Here is a 26,650-nt window from a genome sequence, read left to right on the forward strand (position 1 = left end):
GATGACTTTATTCCTTTGTATGTTTTATATGTGGAAGAACATTAGTGATCGAAATATTTATGAGGACAAGCTGGAGTTTCAAAACTGTACATGTTGATTTGACTTAGACTCCTGTTCCCTTTTTTCTGCAACCCTCTCAGTTTGCTTTTAGATTTAAGAATTTCAACAATGGAAGTTTTCATTTAAGATACTCCTCTTCCTCCATAATGCAGCTGTCAGTAACTTTGTGCATTCAACAGTGTATTCCAGAAGCTGTAAGTTGGCCTTTGCTGCAGTCTCATTCAATGGTGACACGTGCCGTCTTGCTTCGTGGCTTCTTGTGGCCCCTGCCTCTTCTCTACAGAGATGCATCTATCAAGATAAGAGGCTTCCTCCTTCAAATCAATATGCAATCAAAGTTCCCCTGTGTGACTAAGCTGATGTGTCCTCAACAAGCTGGCAACAAAAGAAGCTCTCTGCTGAGGCACAAAACAGCCGGAAATGTGTTCGTGCTCCAGAAATCATGACACGACATTCGAAGGGAGCATGTTAGCGTTGATTCCCAAGTGCAATCAAACTACTTCACGTATTTAACTTACATGAATGTGTAAACACAGTGTATACATCAATATCTTTGCTGTTATTGATATCATTTAGCATTACGTACATACAAGAGACAGACTCTGCGGAAAGAAGATGTAGTTTTGGTCTTGAGTGTTGATGTAATTCTCTAAGTGACTCTGATGGGACGTGAGCTCGTGTGTTTCTACTCATTTGATCAGCTGCACCACTGAGCAAACGGAACTCAACGAATAAATGTTACACTAGCACCCCCTGGTGGTCATTTAGCTCCTTACATCAAATCCAGGAGTCCAAAAATGAACAGACAACTGCAATTAACAGGAAAAACGTTCTGCTTTATTTTAAGTCTGATTACTTTGCAAAAAAACTTATAAATATGTATTTTCTACTCCAGAATGTCACTGAACAGCTTCCTCTTCTTAGACTCCCCGGTCTGGATTTCCTGCCAGTGGGCTTTTCTGTGAATGAAGTGTGTGAGGGCGAATTTGGCCCACACGTGTCGAGCAAACTGATCCGACCTCAGCTGGTTCTCGTTCTGCACTGCACGGGGACAAAGGGACAAGAAAGGAACTCATGAAATATGCTGAGCAGCCCCTCTTCCAGTCAGGGTGATGAAAAGTTGTGGGGGGATTTGAATTACCTAGCTCCTGTGCGATGCTCTGCCTGTGACTGACTGTAGCGCTGTTCCATATGGCCTCCAGCACCCGACTCCCCAACCGTGAGCACGCCATCTGAACATACTGACCCTGAGGAGAAGGAGATGAGTCATGTTGGGATATCCTCATTAATTAAGATAAACTCATGAAAAAGAGAGACTGGGACTGTTGATGTCTCCTTGTTCTAAATAATGAGCCTCTTTAAGCTAACAGTGAAAACTTGAATAAGAAGAAGAATCACACTGAAGTGACTTTTTCTATCTGATACTTTAAACGTTGACACCTGAGGTCAGGAACTTTGTGCCCAAGAGTTACAGATTGTAAAATTCCAATTATCAAAGTAGCACTTCATAAATGGATACAAACCTGATACAGATGGTAATGATGATGTGTCTTTTGATAGAAAAAATGTGGAAATTTGAAATAAGATTCTCCATCTCTTCACCATGCACAATATAACCATGTTTTCTTACATTCTACGTACAGCTATTTTTTTTTCTTTTTATATACTCAAGACATTTTTGTTATACTTGACTTATTTGCCTTCCTTGTGTTTCCCTACATCAACCTTCTGGAGTTTATCTCTGTATTTATGATCACTGCTTTGCACTTTTGAGGACTGAGAGAGGTTAATATAACTGGATTATGGCTTTGTTGACTGTTTGGTCAATCAGATAAATGTAAATGTTTGCTTATGGTGTCCAGTTTGGTGAGAAGGAGCTTTGTATTTCTGTCACAAGAGGCTTTTGCATATGGGAGAAGCCTTCCTTATGTTTGTAACTTGAATCAAGCGAATAATAATCCTTGTACAAAGTCAGAGTAGGATATGTATTGATGATGACTGAAGCAGAAGCCAACCACATAAACTTTAATCTTATACAGTGGTGGAAAAAAGTTTCCGGACACTCTTAGAATCATACACAATCTCAAATACTGTCATGAAGTATTTGTGGGAAAAACATTTTTTTGTTTCAAGCACTAGAAAAACAGAATCAAGTACAAATATTTTTTGTTGTTGATTGTTTACAAGAAAAACTAACAAAGCTAAATTCTTGACAGTTTCAATAAGTCAGTTCTCAACATAGTCGGTATCAAAGTCAACAAATAACAGAGACTGGTTCAAAACTGAACAAAAAAATAAATAAACCTGGCGTGGACTGTACTAAAATAAATTGCACTTGAAGACCTGAGAGTGATTCTCAATTCAATATTTTGGGTGTGCGAAAACTTTTTTCCACCACTGTTTATGAAGTGTAATTAAACATCTTGGTCAACCATCTGTGGGTTTGGTCTAAGGTACCAAAAAACACTTTTTAGAATTCATGTGAGTTTTATTGTTTGTTGAGTCGCTGCTGTCGACGTCCTGCTGCTGTGGACGTGCCGGACTCCAGTGGCAACAGCTGCTACTACTACAACTACTACTATCCGTCTCACCACTATCATCTCTCTCTGTCTTCATCTCCTTCTATCCCTCTTTCCAACCCCAGCTTGGTCAAGGTTTCTGCCTGTTAAAGGAAGTTTGTCCTTGCCACTGTAACTTGCTAAATGCTGCAAAGTGCTCTGCTCATGGTGGTAAGATGAGACCAGACTGAGTCCTGTAAAATGGGACTGGATCTTATCCTGTCTTGATGTTGGATCTTTGTCAATAATATAACATAGAGTACGGTCTAGACCTGCTCTGTTTCTAAAAGAGTCTTCAGATAACGTTAGCTGTGATTTGGCGCTATATATAAAGATTGATTGATTGTTAAAGTCTGCTTAAAACATGGATAATAAATTGAAGTTGAAAAAAACAGACAGTTCAAAAACCTACCACCGTTATCTTAACTTATTACCCGCCATTCTTACTGATCTTCCGGCTGTGTAAGATGCTTGATTCTGATTGGTTAAAACCCCTTGACGATGGTTATTAACTTTCACTAACATGAGCAACACCAGAGGCAAACTGATCACATGGCATGTCAAATCAATCCACAGAAAAGAGTTCTGGCATATTTTGCTTCTGCTTGTTGACACCACAGACTGTCAGGTGAGGTAAAACCGTTTCAAGACCCCTCTGCTTCACGTCGGGGTCTTGTCTCCCCCTGTGGAGATTCTATTTGCCATAACTACCTGTTAATCATACATTATCCCTTACATAGAAGTGATTCACAAACCATCAGAACTGTGAGTATGAAAAGTATTAGGAAGAATATAACACTCAAAACAAGCACATTTAAAGGTCCAGTCACTTCACTATTATCTAAAAAGGCAACATACAACCAGAGATGTCTCTCTGTTCTTCTCTGCTGAGCATGTGAAAGAAAGCAGAACCCCAGAAATACAGCCGAACAAACAGGTATGTAAGGTGAGGAGTGAAGAGATGCATGATAATGGTAATAAAATAAAATAAATAAAACAGACGCAACAAAATTCCTGAGATAAAACAAGTTCATAAGGGGACAGGGAGTTTGACCTTCGACCATCACAATCACATCAGTTCCCGTTTAAAGTCCAGGCACACATTTGTGCCAAACATTAAAGACCTTCCTCCAGGCCTTCCTGAGATGTTGTAATAAAAGCCAAAAAGTGTTCTGATAGATTAGAATGACTCTGCAGTGAAGTGGACTTTCACTTCATCATTTCTAATCCCATTATCTGATTCTGTGAAATCGTGCCATTTTTAGCTCATGAATTCTTGAGTTCAGGCCACAAATGTTTTTTGACCTTTAACAAACTAAATCGAATCAGTGCATGCCCGAGTCCAAGCGGACGTTTGTGCCAAACATGAAGATATCCCCTGCAGGTCTTCCTGAGATATTGTGTTCACCAAAGTGGGACAGACAGACAGACGACCCGAAAACATTCTGCCTTAAGCCACGCCTGTCGCCGGCACGGAGGAATAACAAGAATTACTCCCTGACAGAGCTGGTTGCTGCAGTTTGTAAAACACAACAATAAAAGGAGGGTTATTTGTTGAGGATCACTTTAAATTTGTTTATTTGGTGAACAAATGATGCAGGATAAACTCTTAGGATCAACTTTTAATAAAAAGCTGTCATGTTAAAGGCTAAAGAGCCAGGAGGGGGGCAGACCAGGGATGGGGAAATAAACAGAGTATTTAAATCTTTATGGTGGAGTTTGTTAAGAGATGTGACCTCTTTAACTGAGAGCCTGGCATAGAGATGTTGAATGATGTGTGTTACTCTGACAGTCATCATTACGGACAAAAAAGTTTCATAGTCACAGACACTGAGCATCCATCTACCATCAGAGATGAGCACAGGTCACTTTTGTAAGTCCATGTTCAAGTCTCAAGTCTCTGTGAGCTGCTGCAAGTCCTGATCAAGTTTTCTATGGTTTGAATAAGATGGAACCATCCTACTTGGATAATCTTCTCCATGTCTATGATCCAGCTCGAGCACTGAGGTCAACCAGGTGACACCTGGAACAACCTGATCACAAATGTCCAAATCAGTACCAGGGAGGAGTTACGGCCCATTTAGTGAACTGTTTTTGATTTCATCTCATGGCAAAGGTTGACCATTCACCAGCAGAGAGAAGATATGAGAAGTGAGAAAACAGCGCAGGAGAAGCTTACATGAAAAACACATTGACCAAAATGAAGACAACAGACACAAAGTAACCACACACTTCATCAAGGTATGAGCTTTGAAAGGAAAGAGATATAGGTTTGGTAGAGTGAGAAGGAAACATAAATAGAAAGGTTAAGGGGAAAAGGACCTCAGACCGGTGCTGCTGTTTATTTCTGAATCTGAAATGCTTACAGAAAAGCACTAATGATTAGACTTTACCTAAGGCTGATTTATACTTCTGCATAGACCCACGCAGACATGAGCATCACATACTTGTGCGTCAATGTGTCCCTGGCACGCAGCAGTTCTCCCCCGAAGCGCTTGAAGGCAGTCGGTCGCCTGCTTCTGGCCCCGCTATGATCTCTGTTTACTTTTCCACAGCGATTCAGAGCGTGTTATGTTAATCTACAGATGATACACGTTGCTGTTTATCATGCAGACATGATTACAGGAGAGAATAGCGAGGAAGAGATGTGCGGCCGATGAGCAGGGATCCCTGAGGTGCTGTTAATGCGGGAAACACAATGCCGCCGAGCGGACCAATCAGGGGGCTTGCGGTCTGCGTTGATTCTATGGGTAGTTACGAATTCTCCTAATCTCCCTCAATAGTGTATCATCGCCCTTTTTTAAAAACATATTCAAACAGGTATCCTAGATTAACTTTGGTCAACTCTTCTGTTTAGAAATTCACCCAAATCCCCAAATGAGTCACACCTCTGATAAAAACCCCTTACAAAGCCCCGGTGCTCTTACCTCCAGTCTCTTGAGGATCTTCCCTCTCCCCTTGTCGCTTGATGTGGTGATGAGGGCCTGCAGCACATGGCTGCCTGACGGGTCTGAGGCCAAGGTCAGGAGGTCAGCTGGGGTCAGAGTGCGCAGGCTGCTGAGGAGGTGCGAGCGCTCTTTGAACTTGGACAGTGCCTGGACGAGGCGGGAGCCGTGGTAACAGATGGAGGAGAGTGGGACCTGGAAACCATAAAAAAAGATCAGTATGGTACCTGACTGCAGCTGAAACAACTGAATTAACTGTGATGAACTCAAATGTTAAGACTATGATTAAAATCCAGCCTCAAATGATTGAATTGGACTCTTCGCAGGTGTTTACCTCTGTCTGTGTGCTGCCCTCTGCTGCGTCAGAGTGGTAGTACACCTCATAGGTGAGCAGGGACATGAAGAGAGGGAGGCAGCTGACGTGTCGAGAGCCTGGCTCAGCACAGTGAAACGCCTGGGAGGAAACATATCAGCAGGGTTTCAATTAACCACGTATCAAATGTTAAGCAGCTTTACTGTAGTGTTACACACTTCTGACTCCGGCCATAAACAAAGGCGGATAAACAGAAACCAGGGTATTGTTCTGGTGGTGATTTACGACCCTTGTGTACAGTCAATGATAAATCCTCTTTAATGCTTACACGGAGGAGGCTCTGCATCAAGTCTTCCTGTTTCTCTCCGCTCTCTGCACAGCTCTCTGCCAGCTGGACGATCACACCCATGTGACCTGAAGCCAAGATGGCCTCCACTCCTTGGATCAGCTCGTCAAACAACTTTAGGAACTGTGAAGGAAGAGGAAAGCGGAGTGAAGTCGTGGATGAAAACCTGACTGGGATCCTGCACAGTGCGACACACAGGCATTACAAACCATTTGGTATTTCGCAGAAGCCGCAGTCAGCCTCTGTATGGGGAAGTTGGCAATCGGATGGAGAGCCAAGTCCACCATCTGACCCTTCAGGTGGTTTTTGTAGATGTCACGAAGAAGGGACTTGTGGGAAAGCTGAATGATGGTCTCAATGAGGCGGCTGGAGGCGTGATCTTTGAGAAAGACCAGAAGCGGACTACAAGAGAAGCAAAAAAAATGTAGCTGGTAATTTTATTTTTTATGGAGAATGTGACTAGATGAAAAAAAAAAGCTGTGTCCTCTCTGACCTGACTCCTGGAGCGGCACTGCGACTTGTCAGGTACTGCATGATGCCTTTGAGGAGCTGTTTGCAGAGTTTGGGACGTTTTCTGTGACAAACGGTCAACATGGTCTGAAAAACTGCACTGGCAGCAGCATCTGTCACACTCACTGGAAGGAGAGAGACACAATGGGAGAGAGAAAATGTTACTTCAACTTTCAGGCTTTCTGAAGATGCCCTGTGGCGAAATAAAAGTTAGTTTTTCTTTCAGTGTTTCTCATTAAAAAGACAATGTGTGTTTCCTCCATGTCTCACTAACCGTTTGAAGTGTCTTTCTTCCAGAACAATAAACCTTTCAGGACCACATTAAAGGCACTGTGGGGAGCTTTGAACTGATTTTGAAATGGCGTCACTCTTAAACTTGGCAAAATTAGATCATCAGACACAAAATTGGTTATTTTACACTGAATTTTAGTGCCAGTGTTCAGGGCAGACTGCGAAAAAGCTGAGTCATAGATAGTTTGCTTTTACATTATGTTCTGTACTTTTAATCACTTTTAATCTCATCTCATCACATACAGACTGTTTAGAATCCAACGTATGTTTATGATCTGTTTCAGGGCACCCTTAGAGACTGTTTTAATGTCCGTCTTTTCTCTGTTATTAAACTCAGCTGATGTTAAGTTTCGGATAAGTCCGAGCTGCTGCAGAGCCCAATCAGTGAGTGATATTCGATAAGGGGGCGTGTCTGTCAGAGAAAAGACTTCCGCAAAGTCTGCTCTCGTGTTTCCTCGATTATCCCTCCTCGGATCAGTCTCCTCGCTCCTCGCTCCTCTCTCCTCCAGCAGCGTTAAGAGCTTTGGGACGCAAGTTAAAATGGCGCGTCAGTAACTACTTCCGGTTCGGCAGAGGAGCGAGGAGCGAGGAGACTGCAGTTTAGAGCTTTCAGAAGCACCCAGAGAATCATGTCCCAGGGTTAGATGTAGGCAGGCTTGAAGACGTTTGGGGGGAAATGTAAACACAACTGAAAGGAGCGACAGTGACACTGAAGAAAACAAGAAAGGCCACTAAACTTCATTAGTTAAGATATTTTGGTTATTTACTAGATGACTAAATCACAAATACAAGCTTACAAACTGTCTTGTTTCTTCAACTTTCACTCAGGAGAAAAAAATCTGCTTTTAAATGATGAATGATTTGATATTTATCGTGAAAATTATCGATAATGACTGATATGAAAAATGTTATTGTGATAACATCTTTGTCAATATCGCCCAGCTTTATTACCACATGAAAAATATCACCGTGATGATTCAACATCAAGTCTCCTGATATAACACACTGGACCTTCAGACTAACCCTGGGACATGACACCACTTGAGCTGATCCTGCATAATAAGCAGATACTTAAGCTGTCTGAATAGATAAAGAGACAGATGATTTATTTCTGATGGATATTGTTGCTGCTGATTATGAATAAGCAGAAGCAGCAAACATTTGTAGTGAAGATTTCCCCGCAGCCTTTATTTCCTCCCAAACCAACAGAGCATTTAGCCTGCTTATTGAACAGAATTGACTTCATGATGCTTGAAAACTGTTTCTTGTCATATTTAATTGCTGCTGCTTCTGCTCTGCCAGCCTCCATCATTTCGCAGACAAATTTGAAGAGCTGCATAGACTTTCATCAACTTCTTCCTCCCCAGTTATCCGGACACACAGAGGCAAATTTACTGAAGGATTGTGCAGCTTTCCCACCACTAAATCTGTGCAAACAAGATAAAAAGAAACCAACTAATTCTAAAAGGCGCTTGCAAAGGGTGAGAAATATCCCTGACTGTGCTGCCAAAACAAAGTCTGCGTGCTGATGCTCCAGTTCTTCTTAAATAAACCTAATTGAGACTTCTTCGTATTCAAATTAACCTCATTGTAAGACAAATCTAAGTCACAATCAAGCGTGAAAACAGAAGTGTCTTCAGTGGGTTTGAGGTAACAGTATATTTTGAAGATGTCCCACTCTTGGATCATGGAAGCAGTCAGGGGCGGATCTACAGGGGTGGCATAGAACACAGCCTTGCCACCCCTGTTTGAAGGATTTAATTCAAAGAAAAGTTATGCCTCATTGGATACATCTGTGAATTACCGACCGCAGTGAATGCAACACGAGATAACGCAACATGTTTTGGCATTTCTTAAAACTGAATTGTCTGTTAACTAGATTTTTAGGGAGGGGGGGTTGTCCTTATCAGGGGGTGGGGTGCCCCCTTATCAAAGCAGGAATACACCCTCATTTTATATGTGGTCAAATCAACTCAAAAAGACATCCAGAAAACAGAACAATCATTGCAAAAAATATCAAGCTATGACCAAAGTATACACATTTTTACCTGTGACCTAAAAGAGTTGCAGGTAAATACTTTCACAGATAATAATCTATCTAGAGGATAATTACACTCAGTTCAAATATGAGTAAAAGCCTCACAGCAGAGAGTGTTGACACTGACGGATCTCTTCAACAACTACAAATTGCCAAAGGATGCAAAATCTAATTGCCCCGTTTTCACAGAAATGGCATTAGCACATTCATTTTTGTAAATTAGAACCTGACACAGCGTAACCTGGCAAGACTTGCACAATTTGTGACACAAAATCCACACTTTATCAACTCTTTTGTGACTTCAGCTCTCTGTGTCTGCTGTGTTTGTACAAACTGTGGACTTAAAACCAGGTTTGCTTTTGTCCCTGTGCAGGAGAGTTCTCTTAAAAGCCACTTAGCTTTCTCTGCTGCATATGCACTTGCCCCAAGGTTATTTATTGACCGTTTCATTCATTTTCATATAAAAAAAAAACTATAAGGCTGGATTTATCATATAAATAATAACCACAATCCAGACCGCATTTTATTCAAACAATCTCCCCTTGAGCACTTCCTCTCTGACTCTTCTAGAAGTCCTCACTTGCGTTTAGCATGCTTAAATGTTTTTCTGATTTCCGGGAGAAATGTCAGAGCCGTCAGCGAGGTGGAAGAGAGAGACGGCACGGCAGACTGTGGCGGTGGATTTCTGGATGTCTGCCAGATGATTTGAAACGTTACCTTTAAACACATTTTCTGACATGACAGCAGGCCCCTGAACAGAAAGAGTGTAACAAAAGGAGGACTAAAAACACTCTGAACTCAAGACGGGAAGAGACATATCGACATTTACCTGTACATGGCCTTGACTGTCCTGACATTCCCCTGTGATCAATCTGCTGTCATTTGTGTGACTCCATGCTGACCATATGACCAGCCTGTAAAGTAGCAGTGTGGCTCTGTTCAGGTACATGGCCTGTGTGTGTCTGAGAGCATGAGGCAGAATGAGGGTGAAGGTGTGGGAAAGGTAGCAGGGACATTGAAAATCTGGCTGTGGGTTTACATTTAAAGTAGACCCAGAATGTGGAGAAAAAAGCATCAACCTATATCATAATGTGCTTTTATGTTAACGTTTAAGCCTGGTTCATACTGCTGTGAATTCTTCTTGAATCTACGCAGCAGTGGCCAGCGCGGACGTGAGCACTACATACTTGTGCGTCGACGTGTCCGTGTCTTGCAGAAACACTCTGCTTAAATGCTTGAGGGCAGCGGGGTCCCTCTGATAGTTTGGTCGCCTGTTTCAGGCCCCGCTAGGTTCTGCTTCCCTTTTCAGAGCGATGACAAATGTATTATGTTCATTATTTTTTTTAAAGTTATGTTTTTGGGAATTATTGACTTTATGATAGGACAGCTGAAGAGAGACAGGAAACGTGGGGTGTAGAGAGCGGGGGAAGACATGCAGCTAATGGTCGCGGCCGAGAATCGAACCAGCAACCTCTACGACGAGGACTATAGCCTCTGTATGTGGGGCCCTTAGACCGCTAGGCCGCCAGCACCCCATATTAATTTTTAATTTTAATTTTTAAAATATTTTTTGGGGGTTTTTGCCTTTATTTTTTTGATAGGACAGCTGAAGAGAGACAGGAAACGCGGGGAGTACAGAGTGGGGGACGACATGCAGCAAATGTTTGCGGCCGGGAGTTGAACTGGCGACCTCTGCAAAGAGGACTGTAGACTCTGTATGTGGGGCGCTTAGACCACTAGGCCACCAGCGCCCTGCCCCATGTTAATTTAAAGCGGATACATGTTGCTGTTTATTATACAGCATTGATTACAGGGAAGAAAAGAGAGGAGATGTCGGAGGAGACTAAATACACAGCCGATGGATGGCGATTCTGGAAGTGTTGTAAATGCAGGAAGACAAGGCCGTAGAGCGGACCAATCAGAGGATAGGTACGGGGTACAGGGCTACGCAGACCTACAACGTGGGCTCAAGGGAGAAGTTCTGTTGGCTGGTGGTGAGGCTTTCAGCAGTGTGTCTGCCCCCTGGTGGCTGGCTGCAGTATAGGTAAAAAAAATCTGCCTCCCCGCAGTCAAACTTTAAAAAATAAATACACGTCGTATGAATGTTTCTCACATCTGTATGCTGTGGTGATATGTAGTTAGTATTTGACTGTTTTGTGTTCAAGGCCTCTTTTTCCTGAAAAGTTTCTTTTTCGTTAGTTACTTCCTGGTTTCCTTTGATTCACAGTTGCCGTAGAGGGAAACTTCCAAAGACACACAGCGTCTTGTGATGCTCGCTGTAGGGCGGAGCTTGTTACAGTGGCTTCACAGGCTCTGGCTGCACAATGGCGGCGCCCAGGAGAGGGATATTTTGGCTTCAGAACCGTACAACGGGAAGAGGCGGAGCAACGCTGTCCATTTTTATTTACAGTCTATGCGTGGGCAACTGCGTCGATCCCATCAAGAATATAAAGCAGGCTTTAGTCCCTTCATCTCACTTTTCCTACACACTAACAAGCATTTCATTCCAAATCTGATTTTTAAAAGTAGTAAATGTCCTGAATACCCAAAATACTGATACAGTTATTTTTGTGGATACAGAGAAGTAGATCAAAATGACACATTTGCTTTGTAAGAGTTGAGTTTTCCCCATTGTAATAAAGATCATGAGTATCAGCATCATATGTGTTACATGTGTTCTGGTGTGAGTGAATATGACTCACAGTTTATGTTTTCCATCAGGGTCTCTGTGAGGCTCTTCAGCTCGTACCAAAACGACGTGGGAATCTCAAAGTCTGTCAGCTGAGGAGCAACGTTTCGTTCTTTTGAGCCTGGAGGAGTGCAAGAGGAGACGTGAGACAGAGATACTGAGTGAGGGGGGACAAAGAGACAGGTGCACACTGCTGTTCTGAAAACAAAAGGATGTTAATTATTGGCTGCTCACCAGCACAGTCAGCAGCTGCAGCAGCGGCTGTGACACATAGTTATTGAGGCCGTAGATGTGCTGAATCTCAAGTACCAAGGATGCCACAGAAATTATATTCTATGTCAGGGCCGTAACTAACTCCAAACTGACTTTACAGACAGAATGAAACAAGAACTGGCAAATGGACTGCATTAAGTAGTGCTTTTCTAGTCTTTGGACCACTAAAAGGCTTTTTACATGTCACATTGTCCCATTCAAAACACACTCATACACTGATTGCAGAGGCTGTTATGTTAAGATGCTTTTGGTTAGAATGAGTATGACAGAAGTGCTCACAATGCCACAATGACTTTGTGTACGTGTGTGTGTACCTGGTCGAGATTCAGTGCGTGGCGGTCCGATGCAGCCTGCCAGCACGTGTAGAAGTGTGCGGACCACATGTGAGCCATGAATGTGTTTGATGAACTCTGCGCTGTTTTCTCTCACCACCTGGCTGAAAGACAACACCTGAGCCTCCAACACTCCACACTCATCCTCCTCTTCTTCTGTGGTAGAAGACGATTCCTTCTGTGATGACTCTAGAAATAAATGGACACAGAGGGGACTCATGATGCTGCCCATGTTGGTTTAAACTTCCAATTCATCTACTTATGACTGACCAATAAAACATTTAATCTCACCTGACCACCTGGATATCTGTCTGACTGCACTCTCCACCACATGACCCCCACACTGGTTGCAAGCCACCGCCTTCAACTCCGACCCCGATTCTCCACCCAGTTCAGCCAGCACCTCTCCCACCTGGTCGAGACTGGAGAATGGGAGCAGTCGCTGCAGAGTGATGCTTCCTGTGCGGTCCATCGCCACCAGGGTCGCTTTACCTTTGACTTCAGTGAGGACGTTTTCCACAAACATCTCTACAGAGGACAAAGAGAGAGACAACACAGTGAGAGAGAGATAGATACTCATTGTATAGTGTCATATATAATTTCTATAATGGTTGTCTATGTGACAAATTTAGGAGATATTTAAAATTTCTAAATACAAGCAGTGGTCATGAAACTATGCCTGAAGGAAACAAGGTCGAAAATGAGATGTGAATCAAACTCATCTATTTTAAAATCATTGAGGACAATCAGAAGTATGGTGAGATATTTGATGACAAGCTTTGTCTTAGAGACACACAGCAGCCTGAACCAAGACGTGATAACCAAATGAGCATAAGGCACAACACTATTGTTTGATCAATGCACAGTGAAGTTGTGTAATAGACTGGTATGTTTTGTGTGTTGTCTATAATTACATTGAGTACTTTTCAATACTTTTTCTTTCTGTATATATGTTTATATAATATATTTTATTATTTTATAACACAGCTTTGTGAATACTTGATTCTGATTGGTCAAAACCCCATTACAATGATAGTTAATTCTCAATAGAAAGAGCAGCCCTAGGGGTAACTTGATTACACATGTTATATGGAATCTATCAGTGGAAATAGTTCTCGTTCATTTCCCCTATGCCTGTTGACAATGTGGCAAAATCGTAAGTGTTAGTCTCAGGCTAGTCTTGTTACCGCGCATGGATGTGAGATCAGCCTCAGGAGCTACTTGGCCCTGACAGTCTCTATCAGAGAGAAGGGTTTCCTCTTCTACCAGCTGCAGATCTGGCGAGTGCAGATCAATACAAAGCAGGATTGTCAGGATCCCAGTGTGCATAACCACCTGTTGTTCACTGTATGTTATCCCTCACATAATATGTAGCTCATTACATATAGATAACTTACATGCACTGTTCAGTTATGGAAAGGTCCTTTGTATGACTTAAATATTGTTATTTGTTTGTTGTTGTTATGAACAGTGTGCTTTTATATTAAATCATTTTTTTAAACTCTGAGAGACGCTACTTACATAAAGTTTATTATTATTTTTTGTCTATTAATCCAAAGAAATCAATTCAGAAATATGAAGGTGGGGGTGCCCCATATACAGAGGCTATAGTCCTAGTTGCAGTGGTTTCAGGTTCGACTCCCAGCCTCAACCATTTGCTGCATGTCTTCCCTCACTCTCCTCCCCACATTTCCTGTCTCTCTCCATCTTTCCTATCCAATAAAGGCAAAAATACCCCAAAAACATAACTTTAAAAAGAGAAATATGAAGGTGTATTGGTGTACTGTATTTTTCTGCAGCATATTTCAAAATTCTAATCAAAACCCAGTCCTCTGCTCGCTCAGATCTGCAGAGCTGTATAATCTGTCTCACCTCTCTCCTCATTATCTTCAAAGCCTTCACTGAGTCTTTCCCCGACTCGGCGGAAATATCCCACACTCAAGGCGTCCAGACGCTTGCGGCCACCATCTCCTGGACCCTTTTCTCCTTCTTCACCTCCCCACTTCTTCCTCTCTCCACCTTCTCCATCATCACCGGGGTGCCTCCTCTTCTTTCCTCCTCCTTTCTGTGGCTTCCTGTCTTCTGCCAACATAGCGCCCGATCTTATTGTCAGCGGGTTACAGGTACAATGTGTTGGTCTTGTTAGAGAGGATGCACAGGTTGATCTTGAGCTGAAGGTGAGAAGATGAGGGGAAAACATGAGGTTATCTGTAAGAAGTGATGGTCAGGTTAATGTCTTCCTGGTTTATTAGGATGTTTATCTTGTCAAAGCATTTTGCAAAGTACAAGATAGTAAAACTCAAAAATCTGAGTAGTTGCTAGTTGTTTATTTTAAATTATATGTAATATAACTGGTTTAACCAGGGATGCACAGACTGAGAAAACCAATGCTGATACAGGCTTCCAACATTTTGATAGTATTATTTAGTTGCTTATTTTGAGTTAGTGCTTTATTCATTAATTACTATTATTATTATCTACAACTACAGTATAATTACTACTATTTATTTTAACGTATCTTGGCTAAAGACCTAAATTAATGAATATTATAAAAACACTTGTGAACATTGTAAACATTCAGACCATTATTAAATGGTCTGTGAGTGAGCACAAATTAAGTCATACCTTTAATTCCACCTTCTTTCACAATTTTCTTTGTTTTGTTTTTACAAAAAAACTAATTTAAAACATCTTTAGCACTACAAACACAAAGTAAGATTTATTGCAGTTTTACTATTTGAGGAACACAAAAAATATTGTTTCAATTATCATTAATTTTAGAATTATCTGTATTATTTTTCATGCTTTCACACTGTTGAAAAGTGTTAAAACTAATTCAAATGCACGATTCATTAAAATACTTTAACATAAATTAAACTAATTAATAATCTAATGCATTTGGACAGTCTGCATCATTTTCAGTCAGAGCAGTAGGAAAATGGAACTCAATTCCTACCCACATTAGAGACTGCACAAGCCTCAGTTTTTTAAAAGTAAACTGAAATTATGGCTCAAGGAAAAACAATCATGTGATCATCTGAATGCATCAAACTAGAGACAATAATGTCATTTTAAGTGTGTTGTAATTAGTGATGGACAGTGTTGAGTAGCCTATGTATAGTTTTAAATGCCAGTATGTTTTTTTTATCATTTGTATTGTACATTCGTTTACATCTTCCTGCCTAGGGACCACAGATGAAAATTAGCTTATAGCTAATTCTGGCTTGACAGTTTTTGTTTTGCATGGCCCCTGTCAAATAAAGTAATAAATAATATAATAAAAAAAAATAAAAAAAATAATGCTGAGTACTTTAAGAGATACACAATCATCAGTCAGACAGTCTGTATTTGTTGTGACAAATAACTTGGACAAACTGGTTAATAACTCAATCTGAAATCATCAGTAGTAAGTTAATATATAAGACTTGTATGTTGAATCTGTGGATCCCTCGCAGTCATGTGGGGTCGTGGACTGAGGGGACTCAGGGCAAAATGTATGTAAACAAAAAGTATTCAACGTTGTGTGACAAATATGAACGCCGAAATAACCTCAGGTTACTAATTATCACCAACAATTCAAAGGCATGTATCACAAGTTTAACATGATTGACTGTGCACAGTAACCAGATTCAGTGATATGATTTGGAAACGACATTTGGTTTCGATATATGAGCAGGACGTGTACATGCTAACTTCCTGCATTCAAAACAGCACTTTAAACAAATGAAGGCAGAACTCATGAACTGAATGTTTTCCTTACTCCATGTGAAATACAGATAGATAGAAACAGGAATAACGGATGTCAATAAAATGTAGTTCAACTCACGTGTGAGACGTGTAAAGCAGAGCGGTGTGTTGTAGACGCGTGGTGATGACGTAGAAGGGAGGAGACTACAGACCTTTGAAAGGTCTTTTTTACAAGAGTACCCTACTGCAGGCAAGATGGCGCCGCCACAACATCCACACCGGAAGTCCATACCGGAAGTCCATACCGGAAGTTACAAAGCTAAAAACGTTGCAATAACACCCACACCGGAAGTCAATACCGAAAGTTACAAAAATAAAAGCCTTGAAAAACAGGAACGTGAACGCAAAATAAAAGCCTTCAAAAACACGTAGGTTTACGCGTAATTCTATGAACTTTTTTGCACTTACATTTTAATCGTATCAGTATTATTGACTAGTTGATTGACTCCAAAAGTGTATAGGCTGTTGAGAATTTACTGTTTTGAGAAGTTACTTAGAAGCCTGCACGAATCACTAAGTTATAGTGTTAACGTCTCAGCCATGCACAGCCTTTTGTTCCGAGTGTGTGTTGAAATACTTAAAGCTGATTATGATGCTGCCGTGATGACATCTGCATATGCCTCTCTTGTTTTGTCTGGGTCATATGCTATTTTATGTTGTGTTAGCCTGACTGTACCTCAGTACAGTTTGCTGTAGTGTTTGTTCCAAATTACCTTGCATGCTGTCTGCCTATGTGATCACATGTATAGATTAATGAATGAATGAAATACAGATCCAGAGTAGATCCACAGTCACGAGAGAAGAGCAGAATGTTATCTATGGTGCAGGGGCGAGTGGAGGAGGAAAATGTAGAGGTGTGTGGTGACTGTTTCTTTTTTAACATAATTTGTAACACGTTACAATGATACAGTGACAGGGGTGTTCATTAACCACAAGAACAAACGGAGGGAATGGTTTCTCCTTCTATTTTGAGACATTAGATGGGTGTAAACACTCTGAGCTTGTCAAACAGTTTTATTCAGATTGAATGCTTGATGCATGTACACCAATGTCTTAACAAGATCACTTTATTTGGCGTCCATGAAAACATTGAAGTTGGAACCTTCAATTAGAATGACTAGAAAAACTGCAAATGTATACATAGCTACTGTTTCTTTCCATCCAACCCCTACTTGAAATGTAGAATTATACTTTATTTTATGTTCTTTTAATGTTATATGTATGATGTCTTAACCCTTTTGTATTGATAATGTTGTACTTGAAAAAGAACAATGCACTTTTGCTATTACAAACTCCAAATCAACATAAAATATTAGGACTAAAATATTTCAACTTGAGGCACCACTGTCAGCCACTGATGATAGATGTACAGTACACATTTCTGGGGAGCCTCTGTTGTTTTTGTGGTGAATATAGATCTCTGTGTACAGCTTGAGTGTATTTTCCCTCTTACTTACAGTCTTTTCCTTCTCATCCCCTCCCCCCACACACACTAACACTCTACATTATTCTGTTCTTCATACACAGCGGGATCTCTCTCACTCACTCTCTCTATCACAATTAGCTTTCTGCTAATTGATTTAGCAGCGACAGACTAATGCAATCAATACGCTACACGAAGAAGAAACTTCCAGTTCGAAGCATCCGGCATTGGGTAGAGAGGGGGTTAAAGAATCACTTCCGGTATGGACTTCCGGTATGGACTTCCGGTGTGGATGTTGTGGCGGCGCCATCTTGCCTGCAGTAGGGTGCCTCTCCTTTTTTACGGAAGCACAAACTTCTAAAGTCTTTTTTTTTTTTTGCGTACGTTTTTACCTTTACCTATGGTTTTTACCAAATCACGGACATTAATTTATCTTTAATTCAATCATTTTTAAATTGTATTATTATTGTTCAGTTATAAATACTTTATAGTTTTAATGCTGTTATTTACGGAAGAGGATTAGGGCCACTGAAAAAAAAATCTCTTTTTTTATTATTATTATGAGAAAAGTCAGAATTTTGACTTTTTTCTCAAAATTCAAATTTTAATCGTCTGGGGAAAAAATGATGTCCAATATTATTGTTATTATTATTATTATTATTATTATTATTATTATTATTATTATTATTATTATTACTATTATTATTATTATTATTATTATCATCATTATTATTATGAGAAAAAAGTCTTTAATCTCAGAATTCTGACTTTTTTTCTCAAAACAATAATAATAAAAATCTCAATAGTGTAGCCATACCTCAGTTGAGTGTAGAGTAAACACAGATCAAACGTTTTTCAGATCAGTCCGTTCATTTAGTCATAGTAATGATTGCTATGGTCGAGAAATATGATGATTCTGTACTGAGCACCACAGTAATGTTTTAAACCCACATTTGAGGTTTTTGAAATAAACAATGATTCATATTGTTGTAAATCTCCAATCTGTTAACCACACAAACATCATCACAGCCTACAAAACATCACCATGTAACCTGAGATAGCATGTTGGGGTCTGTAGCTAACACACTAGTTTTATTCCAGATGAACATTTTAAACGTCTGTGCTTTTAGTAACTTAGTTTATATTTCATGGTATACTTTTTTTTTATATGAAATAATGTTTTCTAGATAAACATAATGAAGCAGAATGTACACCCATGCATTCTGGACTGCACTCGTGCTTTGTGAAAATAAGTTTTGAGATATTTTAGAAAGTACTTTGAAAACTTAAGTATTTTTAAAAGCAAGTACTTAAGTACTTTAATGCAATAAATAATTTGACGGAACAACTTTCACTTGTATTGGAGTAATGTTTGACCAGAAGGATCTATACTTTGACTTAAGTAATGAAGCTGTGTACTTTGTCCACCACTGGACACAATATTACAATTGCAATGAAACGCATTGATTACACGTTCAATCACATCATGAGTACATGAACACTGCTTATTTGTGCTACTTTTAGCATCACAGCAGCTGTTCAACTCTTATATTTTTATTTAAAATATTGAGGATTTAATATTTCCCACTGAAAACTGCCTTGTGTTTACAAATGTAATCAAATCTCTAACCAGGAATTTTGAAAGGGCTTATTAAAATGTGTTTAGAAGTGCCAATAATAAATCATACAATCACTTAATAACACATGACAGATTTTTGTCGGTGTCTTTGATTTTGGTTGTATGCTCCTGTTATGTTTACACATGTCAAAATCTGTTCACAGTTGTGCCTTACAGTGTGTTCATGTTCATTTAGTGCACAGGGGATTTGGTTTTACCCAGCAGAGGGCAGTGTGGTAGCTCTCTTGGTCGAATGTTTAAACAACACACTCAACAAAATCCTCTCTGTGGGTGGTAATGATCAGAGGTGTGGACTGGAGCCCAGGCATGTGACTCAAAAAAGGATCTTCCACAGACTTCAGCTTCAGTGACTCAGGATTTTATTTGAGCGTTTGACATGAAAGACTTCCCCCAAGCACAAAGAGAGAAAAAACTTTGGAAGCTTCTGGCTTCAAAAAAAAAACAGGAAAACTATGCAATAAGGTGTAGTCATGCTTTAAAGCTCAGCACATGGTTTTAATGAGCCTTTTTAATTACAAATTACTTCATTTTGACAGGATTTCATCACACAAGCTTATAAAACATGAACAAAAATACTCTTTTAACATATATCCTTCCATGGCAACCAGTTACTGTATATTACATAATATTTCAGTGAGTATAAAAAGAGTTTGGTCCATATCAACCAAGTCAAAATACCTTCATTCCAATCGGAATCTCCTTTTGGCTTTGTTTGTGTATAATGTTGTTGTTTTTCTTCCACTATCTCATAATAGCTGGGCTGTGTTCCCTCATGAGTTTTCACTTCCTGATGTTTTTTTTATTGTTGAGGTCTGAGATACATACCTTCTTTAAAATGTCAAACCAGCTATTATTTTATTTCATGAGCTTTTTTACTGAAGCATCTTTGTGAGTTTGAAAAAGTAAAAGCCAAGAAAAACATTTTAAAGTGACTTTCATGTGCTACTAAATGATAGCATGTGACTGCTCTGTGCATTTTAGTTTAAGATTGAAAACTTTATGTGACTCACCAAATAATGGCACCACTATGCTTTATGTGGCAATAATGATGACATTATACTTCTTAGTAACGAACCCTGGCAACCGTCCATGTTTGGGTATGTGCTGAAGTGAATCAGAGATAAAGTGAAATGTGACGTTGTCATTTCTGATCAGGATGGAAACACAGCATGTGCAATACTTCCCTCGGGATAACTGAGCAATCATGTAGGAAATGAATTAAAGGCTGAAAGTTCAACACTTTTGAAACTGTTTTTTTTTTCACTATCCACTAATGAGGCGTGTTGATTAATATTAGAATAAGGAAAGACTTTTTTTTTTATTATTGTCTATTTGTTAAGCCGAGCTTACCGCATCATTGCAGTGTCTATCTGTTGCTTGGTTGGTCCACCAGTTTGGTCCGGGCTAAGACTCCTGAAAAAGTCATACAAAAAATCATCCAAGATCTTCAGGTCAAGACTGTACTCTTTGATGTATTATTTAGATGGACATTACAGACCTATCAATTAAACATGACTGATAAGTCATGGCCATGATGATAAGCCTGGCTTAATCATGGTTTATCAGGTAAATCTTTTTAACAGGCAGAAACCTAAAGCAGAACCAGACTCATTGTGAACAGCCATGTGCTACAACTGTGAGGGACGAGAAAGTGGGATAGAAGGACATAATAATAATAATAATAATAATAATAATAATAATAATAATAATAATAATAATAATAATACATTTTATTGCAGAAATAGTAGGTCTTAAGTAGAACTCAACCAAAGCTTGGTTGAGATACTCTCTTCCCTCTCAACATCACTATTTAATCTGTGTTTGTCGCCTCAACAATTCATCTCATATAGTCATCAATATAAAATTAATTTGTTCAGTAGCTATTCCTACTTTAACACAAGCTTTCAGTACTTTGTATTTACAACAAAAAGCAGATGTTAACATCCTAAAATGTGGAACTAAGAGGAAACATTAGACCAGTTTAAAGTAACCCTGTTGGCACAAACATACCATACATTAGCCTGCTGATTGGGTTCTTCCTTTGTTCCAGACGCACAACCTGAAAAACACACTGTTTTATTATTGGCATTATCATGTATTCATTCATTTTGTATTTCTTAAACAAGTTTGTCCCCCCCAAAAATCCACATTGTTACTGGAAAAGTGTATGTATATTGGAGTAAAAGGTTTTCAAGAAATAAGAAGCAGTAGTGACAACCCAAAGCTCACACAGTTAATGACGAAATCACTGGATTTACAGGACTTGATGAAACAGTTTTTTCCAAGGTAAAATAAGAGGAATTTCACCATATGGAAAAAACCTTCCAATCCCATTCACACACCCCAAACACAGCCCCTGGGAGGAGTTTGAGGTTAAGTGTCTTGCCCAAGGACACTTCAGCATGTGGACAGCACATGGGTAGAACCCCCAGCTTCCAGTTAAGAGATGACCAACTCTAAAACTGAGCCACCCCTTATAGCATTTATGTGTGAAGTGTACATATCCAGTCACCTATTCCATTGAATATTTTGCAGCATCTTTTGTCAGTATTGCGCTTTGTAGATGACCCCTGTACACTCAAGTCAAGTCTCTACGTGTGTACTCAAATGAGACAATGTCACTTGGTAAGATTGGAGTTTTTTCAGTCAAGCAGCTGATGGACAGCTTATGCGCTTAAGTTCATTTTTTTCCCTCTTTAACTGATCATATGTAAAATGAGCTAAGTACAATACTTTCCACAGAAAATACTTCAAGATTCAAGATTCAAGTAAGCTTTATTGCCAAGTGAGCTCGCACACAAGGAATTTGACGTGGTGATGGAACACTGGTACTTAACAACAAGACAGTAAGGGCAATAAATATATAAACCTAAACACAAATCCAAAAGTTCTAAATAAAAATAAAAATACTATCTGTATAAAGAAAGGTATAGAAGTACTTTTAAAGACATGAAATACGTTAGATTAGCCTAAACCAGAGTGCACATGTAGTAGATGAATATAATGATTAAATATGTTATGGGATAAATTACAATATTGCACATTGTTATGAGGTATTGCACCTGAAATCAATTATTGTACATGTATGTGATATATCACAGGAGTCTTTAGTCTTTTACAGTCTGATTGTTCATGAGGGATACGGCCTGAGGGAAGAAGATGCTCCGGCAGCTGCTCCGGTGCCGGGATGTTCTGGTGCATCAACATACTTGAGTACAAGTTAAAGTACTGGTTTTAAAAAGTACTCAGAAAAGTACAATCATTCAACTGAGCAACCCAGCTACAAAATCCAACATGTGAAAATAAATATTGGGAACATTATTGGAACCTACCATCAGGGCTAGGTTACTATAGGTTGTCGTTTTTGACGGATAAAACCATATCATGTCAGTGGCCACATCTGACCTGGCTTTTACCCTCCCAACACTTTTAGACTTCAAATATGACATCACAGAAATTGCCAATCTTGTTGCTGATGGTCTCGTTTATGTTTGTAAGTCATTAAGAGGCATCACTGTTATTTTCAGTCTGTTTCATAACAAGATAAAAACTCCTAACAGGAGCTTTAACAAGAAAAATTAAGGGCTTCAGTTATTGTCTTTGAACGAGAGCAGTTGTGATCCATCAGGGCATGGAAAATCTTGCAATACTTTGTTTCCAGTCTTGGGGCTAGTAGCCATAGTTGAATCCAAACCTGAGGCAGTATACAACTGAGCAACCCAGCTACAAAACCCAACATGTGAAAATAAACATTGGGAACATTAATGGAACCTACCATCAGGGGTAGGTTACTATAGGTTGTCGTTATTGATGCATGAAACCATATTCTGCATCTCTATTTATTCCTGAAGGCTAACTCTGCTCCTCTATATGAGAGAATGAAGCATGATAGAAATTCAAAATTCAGTTTCAGTGATAAAGGTTCAGTGGAGGTATTACTTTACAATTTAAAGAAAGACGCCTTGCCTTTATATTTGAAAGCGTGGGCTTAAAGAGAATAACATCAATGGTTTTTCAGCTATGGGTGGGTGATTTCAACATAAAACCTAAATCTTAGATTGAACATTTGACCCTAAAATAAGCTTAGAATGAACTCTTTGAATCATCTATCCAAAACTCTGCTCTTCTCTTGGTAAATTATTCAATACCAGTCCGAACAGAATGTATTATGTGTTTGGAAAACACATCGCCTGCATTAATACCCTGAGGAGCAACTGACTCTTACATTCTCAGGATTTCTTTGCGAAGCCAGATCACGGGGTTTAAACATTGAGGCAGAGCAACAGATAAATCATTTGTTCAGCAGCAGAGCTCCTGTCTGTTTGTGTTCATCTCCAGAGCAACTGCAGCGCATGAATCAGACTCAGCACAGCAAACTGTGAATGAACACTGCAAATGCAATTGATTAAGGCTTTAGCAGGCACGTAGTCATACACAGACACATTTCATCACACCATTGTTAAACACACACACACGCCTGCTGATGTCATATGCTGAAGAGTGTAATGAATCACACGATGCAGAGACACAGCTGTTGATATAGGTATGAACAATTGTTTAGACATAATTAAGTTGGTATAAATTCTTCACCGCACAAAATGTTGAGTGTTATTTTTCTTTCTGTCACTGTTTTGGCTCCATGTGAAAATGGAAATATTTTCTGTGCAGAACAAAGGGTGAGAGGTTACGTTTGTGCAGTATTTCAAACAATAATGAACACTCTTTGACCTCAATCACCAACCTTTGTAGCAAACAAAGTTAATCAGACCATAGACTGCAAATCCAATTCTCAAGGACTTTGATGTTGTTAATATTAATTTATTTTTGGCCAGAGTAAGATAAAAAAAATACAAGTAATTATTCTCTATGCCCACTAGCTTAGCTCTGCTGAAAGACTGGAGGTAGAACAAAACAACTAACTTAGCTCTTTTCAATAATTAGAGAATCAGGCTTAACAAGCACCTCTGGCAAATCTAATCATAGACAGTACAAGACATGTCTTAATGACCTCAACCCATTGGTTTTTTTAAGAGTAATACTGAAGCCAATCAATGCTCATCACCGTTTTGAAAATGCTGACTCAACTAAGCTTTCAGTCGAGCTAGCAAGAGGCTAAGAGGCAGAGTTGAGGCAGGCCCAAGCAGCAACCTCCGGTATACAAAAATATGAGTCCAATGCAGAAGTGCTAATAATTGAAGTCCATTTCACACCAATTCAAAAAAGCCGATCTTTACAGCAGAAATAAACATGTTTACATCCCAGTACAAAAGATGAGTGTAGCCTGGATAGCTCATTTCTCGATCAGCACACACTGTATGGGGGTTGTTAAATCCCATGTCTCCACTCCACCTGCATGTCAACTCACCAGGCCACACCTGATCAACCAAGCCATGCTATAAAAGCCTGCACCCAAGCCTTTGTTTCCCCCTTTTCCCTCCAAACCTGGCATGTGCCAGTGACCCCTTTGTATGAATGTTTGTGCCATGTGGTTTCGGTGAATTAACTGGAGTGGATGCATTACTGATGTAAGGGACACCTTATTTCCGAATTATCTTTATTAGTATCATTATGTGACATTGTTTATTTAGATATTAAATATCTCCTTTTTTTCCCCCCTTTGTTTGTAATAGCAAAAATCATCCACATCCAAATCCACTCCTTTGTCAGCATTGAGCTGATCCTTTCTTTTGCAAATCAACCTTTGAAACCTTTCCCTGGATCCTGTGTGTTTGAATGCACACCACACATTGTTCTGTGAACCAGTATCAAGAGGAAACAAACATTTTACAGGGGGTGAATTTTTTTCTAATGCGGCAATTTCGAAGATATTTAGATTACGAGTCTTCCAATGAGAGGCACAGCTGACTTGACTGACAGGCGGGAACACTGTAGCTGTTAGCTAGGAGGCTCAAAGCCCGTCTCTTTACCTCGCAATCGCTCGACAGCAGCAATATGGCTGCCGCCGCCGACTTGCCTCAAAACAGCATTTCAGAAACAGATGGGGGACATCATGGATACTACGTCCATATTTTATACAGTCTATGGTTGAGGTAGGCCTTTAGCCTCCTTGCTATCAGCTTCATATTTCCCACCAGTTAGTCAAGTCTGCTGTGCCCCCGTGTCAGTACAATCCATAATCTCAATATCTTCAAAACTATTGAGTTATTAAAGAAATTCACTCCATTGTATGCAAAAAGAGAAATGAGCTATACAGACCAAAGGCTGTAAACATGTTTATTTCTGCTGTAGGAAATTAGCTTTTTGAGTGGCTGTGCATGTGGCTCGTAGTAGTTTTGCAGCCAATGTGCTATAAATCATTTCACCTCACAGGGGAGCCACATGAGGAAGGAAAAATTTGGACATTCCTAAGGTCACATTTCTGACGGGTTCTTAAAAAGTGAAACTATGGTGGTAGTGTTGGGTTGGAAGAGCGCATCTGATGCATTTTCACTGGGCCAAGAATCTCTGGTGGTGTCCCTCCTGCTACCTACCAGGCAGTACCTAGGCATTAAAAGAACTTTTGGAAATAACCCGTCTTGGACTCGTTTGCTCGGATATGTCGAGAAGAGGTCTAAGAGGTAAGAAAGAAACATCTCCATTAATGTCAGTCTGCTTTATAAATAGTTAAAAACTCCTCTCAGGGGCTTTAGATACAAGGATGAAAAAAGTTCAGTCTAGACCATGTTTTTATACTAACGGATCTATCAATATGATACAAGGTGCTGAAGTACATTTTAAAACCTTCCAGAATCGTATTTGTCACATGCACTGAAGCTGAGCTGCAAATGAATGAAAATGCCCATTAAGACAGAGCAAAGACATGATACATGTTGTGCATTTTTATTCATGAGTGTGACATGATAGGAAGAGGCCAAAGTGACATGAGCGCCCACATGCCTCCCTCATAGCCTGAGGAAAGAAACCCCGTCTTAGTCCCTCTGTCTCGGCTCCGTGTGTGCATTACTGAAACAGCAAGAACAGTCCATTGATGGAGTGGTGAAGTTTCTTCATGATCCCACAGGCTCTGATTATGCACCTTTTGGTGGAAAAGTCCTGGATGGAGCTCCAGTGGTGCGTTCAACTGAACCCTCCTGTCCTAAGTGGATTTTTTGCCAAACCAGTCAGTGATGCTTCCTGTCAGGATCCTGCAGCTTAGAATAGAGCTGCAGGAGCACTGAAAGCCATGTGTGTTTGGCTTCAGACGGATCCCCAGTAGTTGTTTTCCCTCGCTCCCAGTCTTTATCTTAATCTAGGCTTATTGTCCACTTGCAGTAGCCTCTTATTAGAGACATGAGAGTTATTTTTTTGTCTTTGTATCCAACAATCATCAGGAAAGTAAAGAAAGCTATTGTGCAATAAGTTAAGATATTCATTCAACACCATTAAGACTGTTGCTTTGTGCTCCTGAATACACTGAATTATTTGTGTTTTGTTGTATTTTTTTAGTTTATGTGATAGCTTTTGTTTGTTGTGACTCTGTGTGCGG

The 26,650-nt window shown here is 39.8% G+C and overlaps 1 protein-coding gene across 2 annotated transcripts; it reads right to left on the reverse strand.

Moving 5' to 3' along the window:
- Positions 1 to 875: 875 nt before the first annotated feature.
- On the reverse strand, positions 876 to 16,269 carry LOC117827125 (nucleolar protein 9). 2 transcript variants are annotated; one of them, XM_034703618.1, is made up of 12 exons: positions 16,182 to 16,269; positions 14,228 to 14,526; positions 12,647 to 12,883; positions 12,338 to 12,544; positions 11,764 to 11,871; positions 6,716 to 6,857; positions 6,432 to 6,624; positions 6,205 to 6,345; positions 5,898 to 6,017; positions 5,546 to 5,758; positions 1,202 to 1,307; positions 876 to 1,101 (listed from the first exon to the last, which is right to left on the reverse strand). In XM_034703618.1, the coding sequence occupies exons 2-12, from the start codon at positions 14,445 to 14,447 to the stop codon at positions 947 to 949; spliced, it is 1,842 nt and encodes a 613-aa protein (XP_034559509.1). In that variant the 5' UTR covers positions 14,448 to 14,526; positions 16,182 to 16,269; the 3' UTR covers positions 876 to 946. The 2 variants fall into 2 exon arrangements, with proteins under 2 accessions (XP_034559509.1, XP_034559508.1); XM_034703617.1 differs by lacking the exon at positions 16,182 to 16,269 and adding an exon at positions 16,116 to 16,174.
- Between the last annotated feature and the right edge of the window lie 10,381 nt (positions 16,270 to 26,650).

Source organism: Notolabrus celidotus, chromosome 15 (assembly GCF_009762535.1).
Source record: "Notolabrus celidotus isolate fNotCel1 chromosome 15, fNotCel1.pri, whole genome shotgun sequence".
Lineage (NCBI taxonomy): Eukaryota > Metazoa > Chordata > Actinopteri > Labriformes > Labridae > Notolabrus > Notolabrus celidotus.

Coding starts and splice junctions, on each gene's coding strand:
- LOC117827125 (XM_034703617.1), bottom strand. Junction 6,625..6,715: donor AGTGCCGCTCCAGGAGTCAG/GTCAGAGAGGAC, acceptor CTTCTCTTGTAG/TCCGCTTCTGGTCTTTCTCA. Junction 6,346..6,431: donor CTTCTGCGAAATACCAAATG/GTTTGTAATGCC, acceptor CTTCCTTCACAG/TTCCTAAAGTTGTTTGACGA.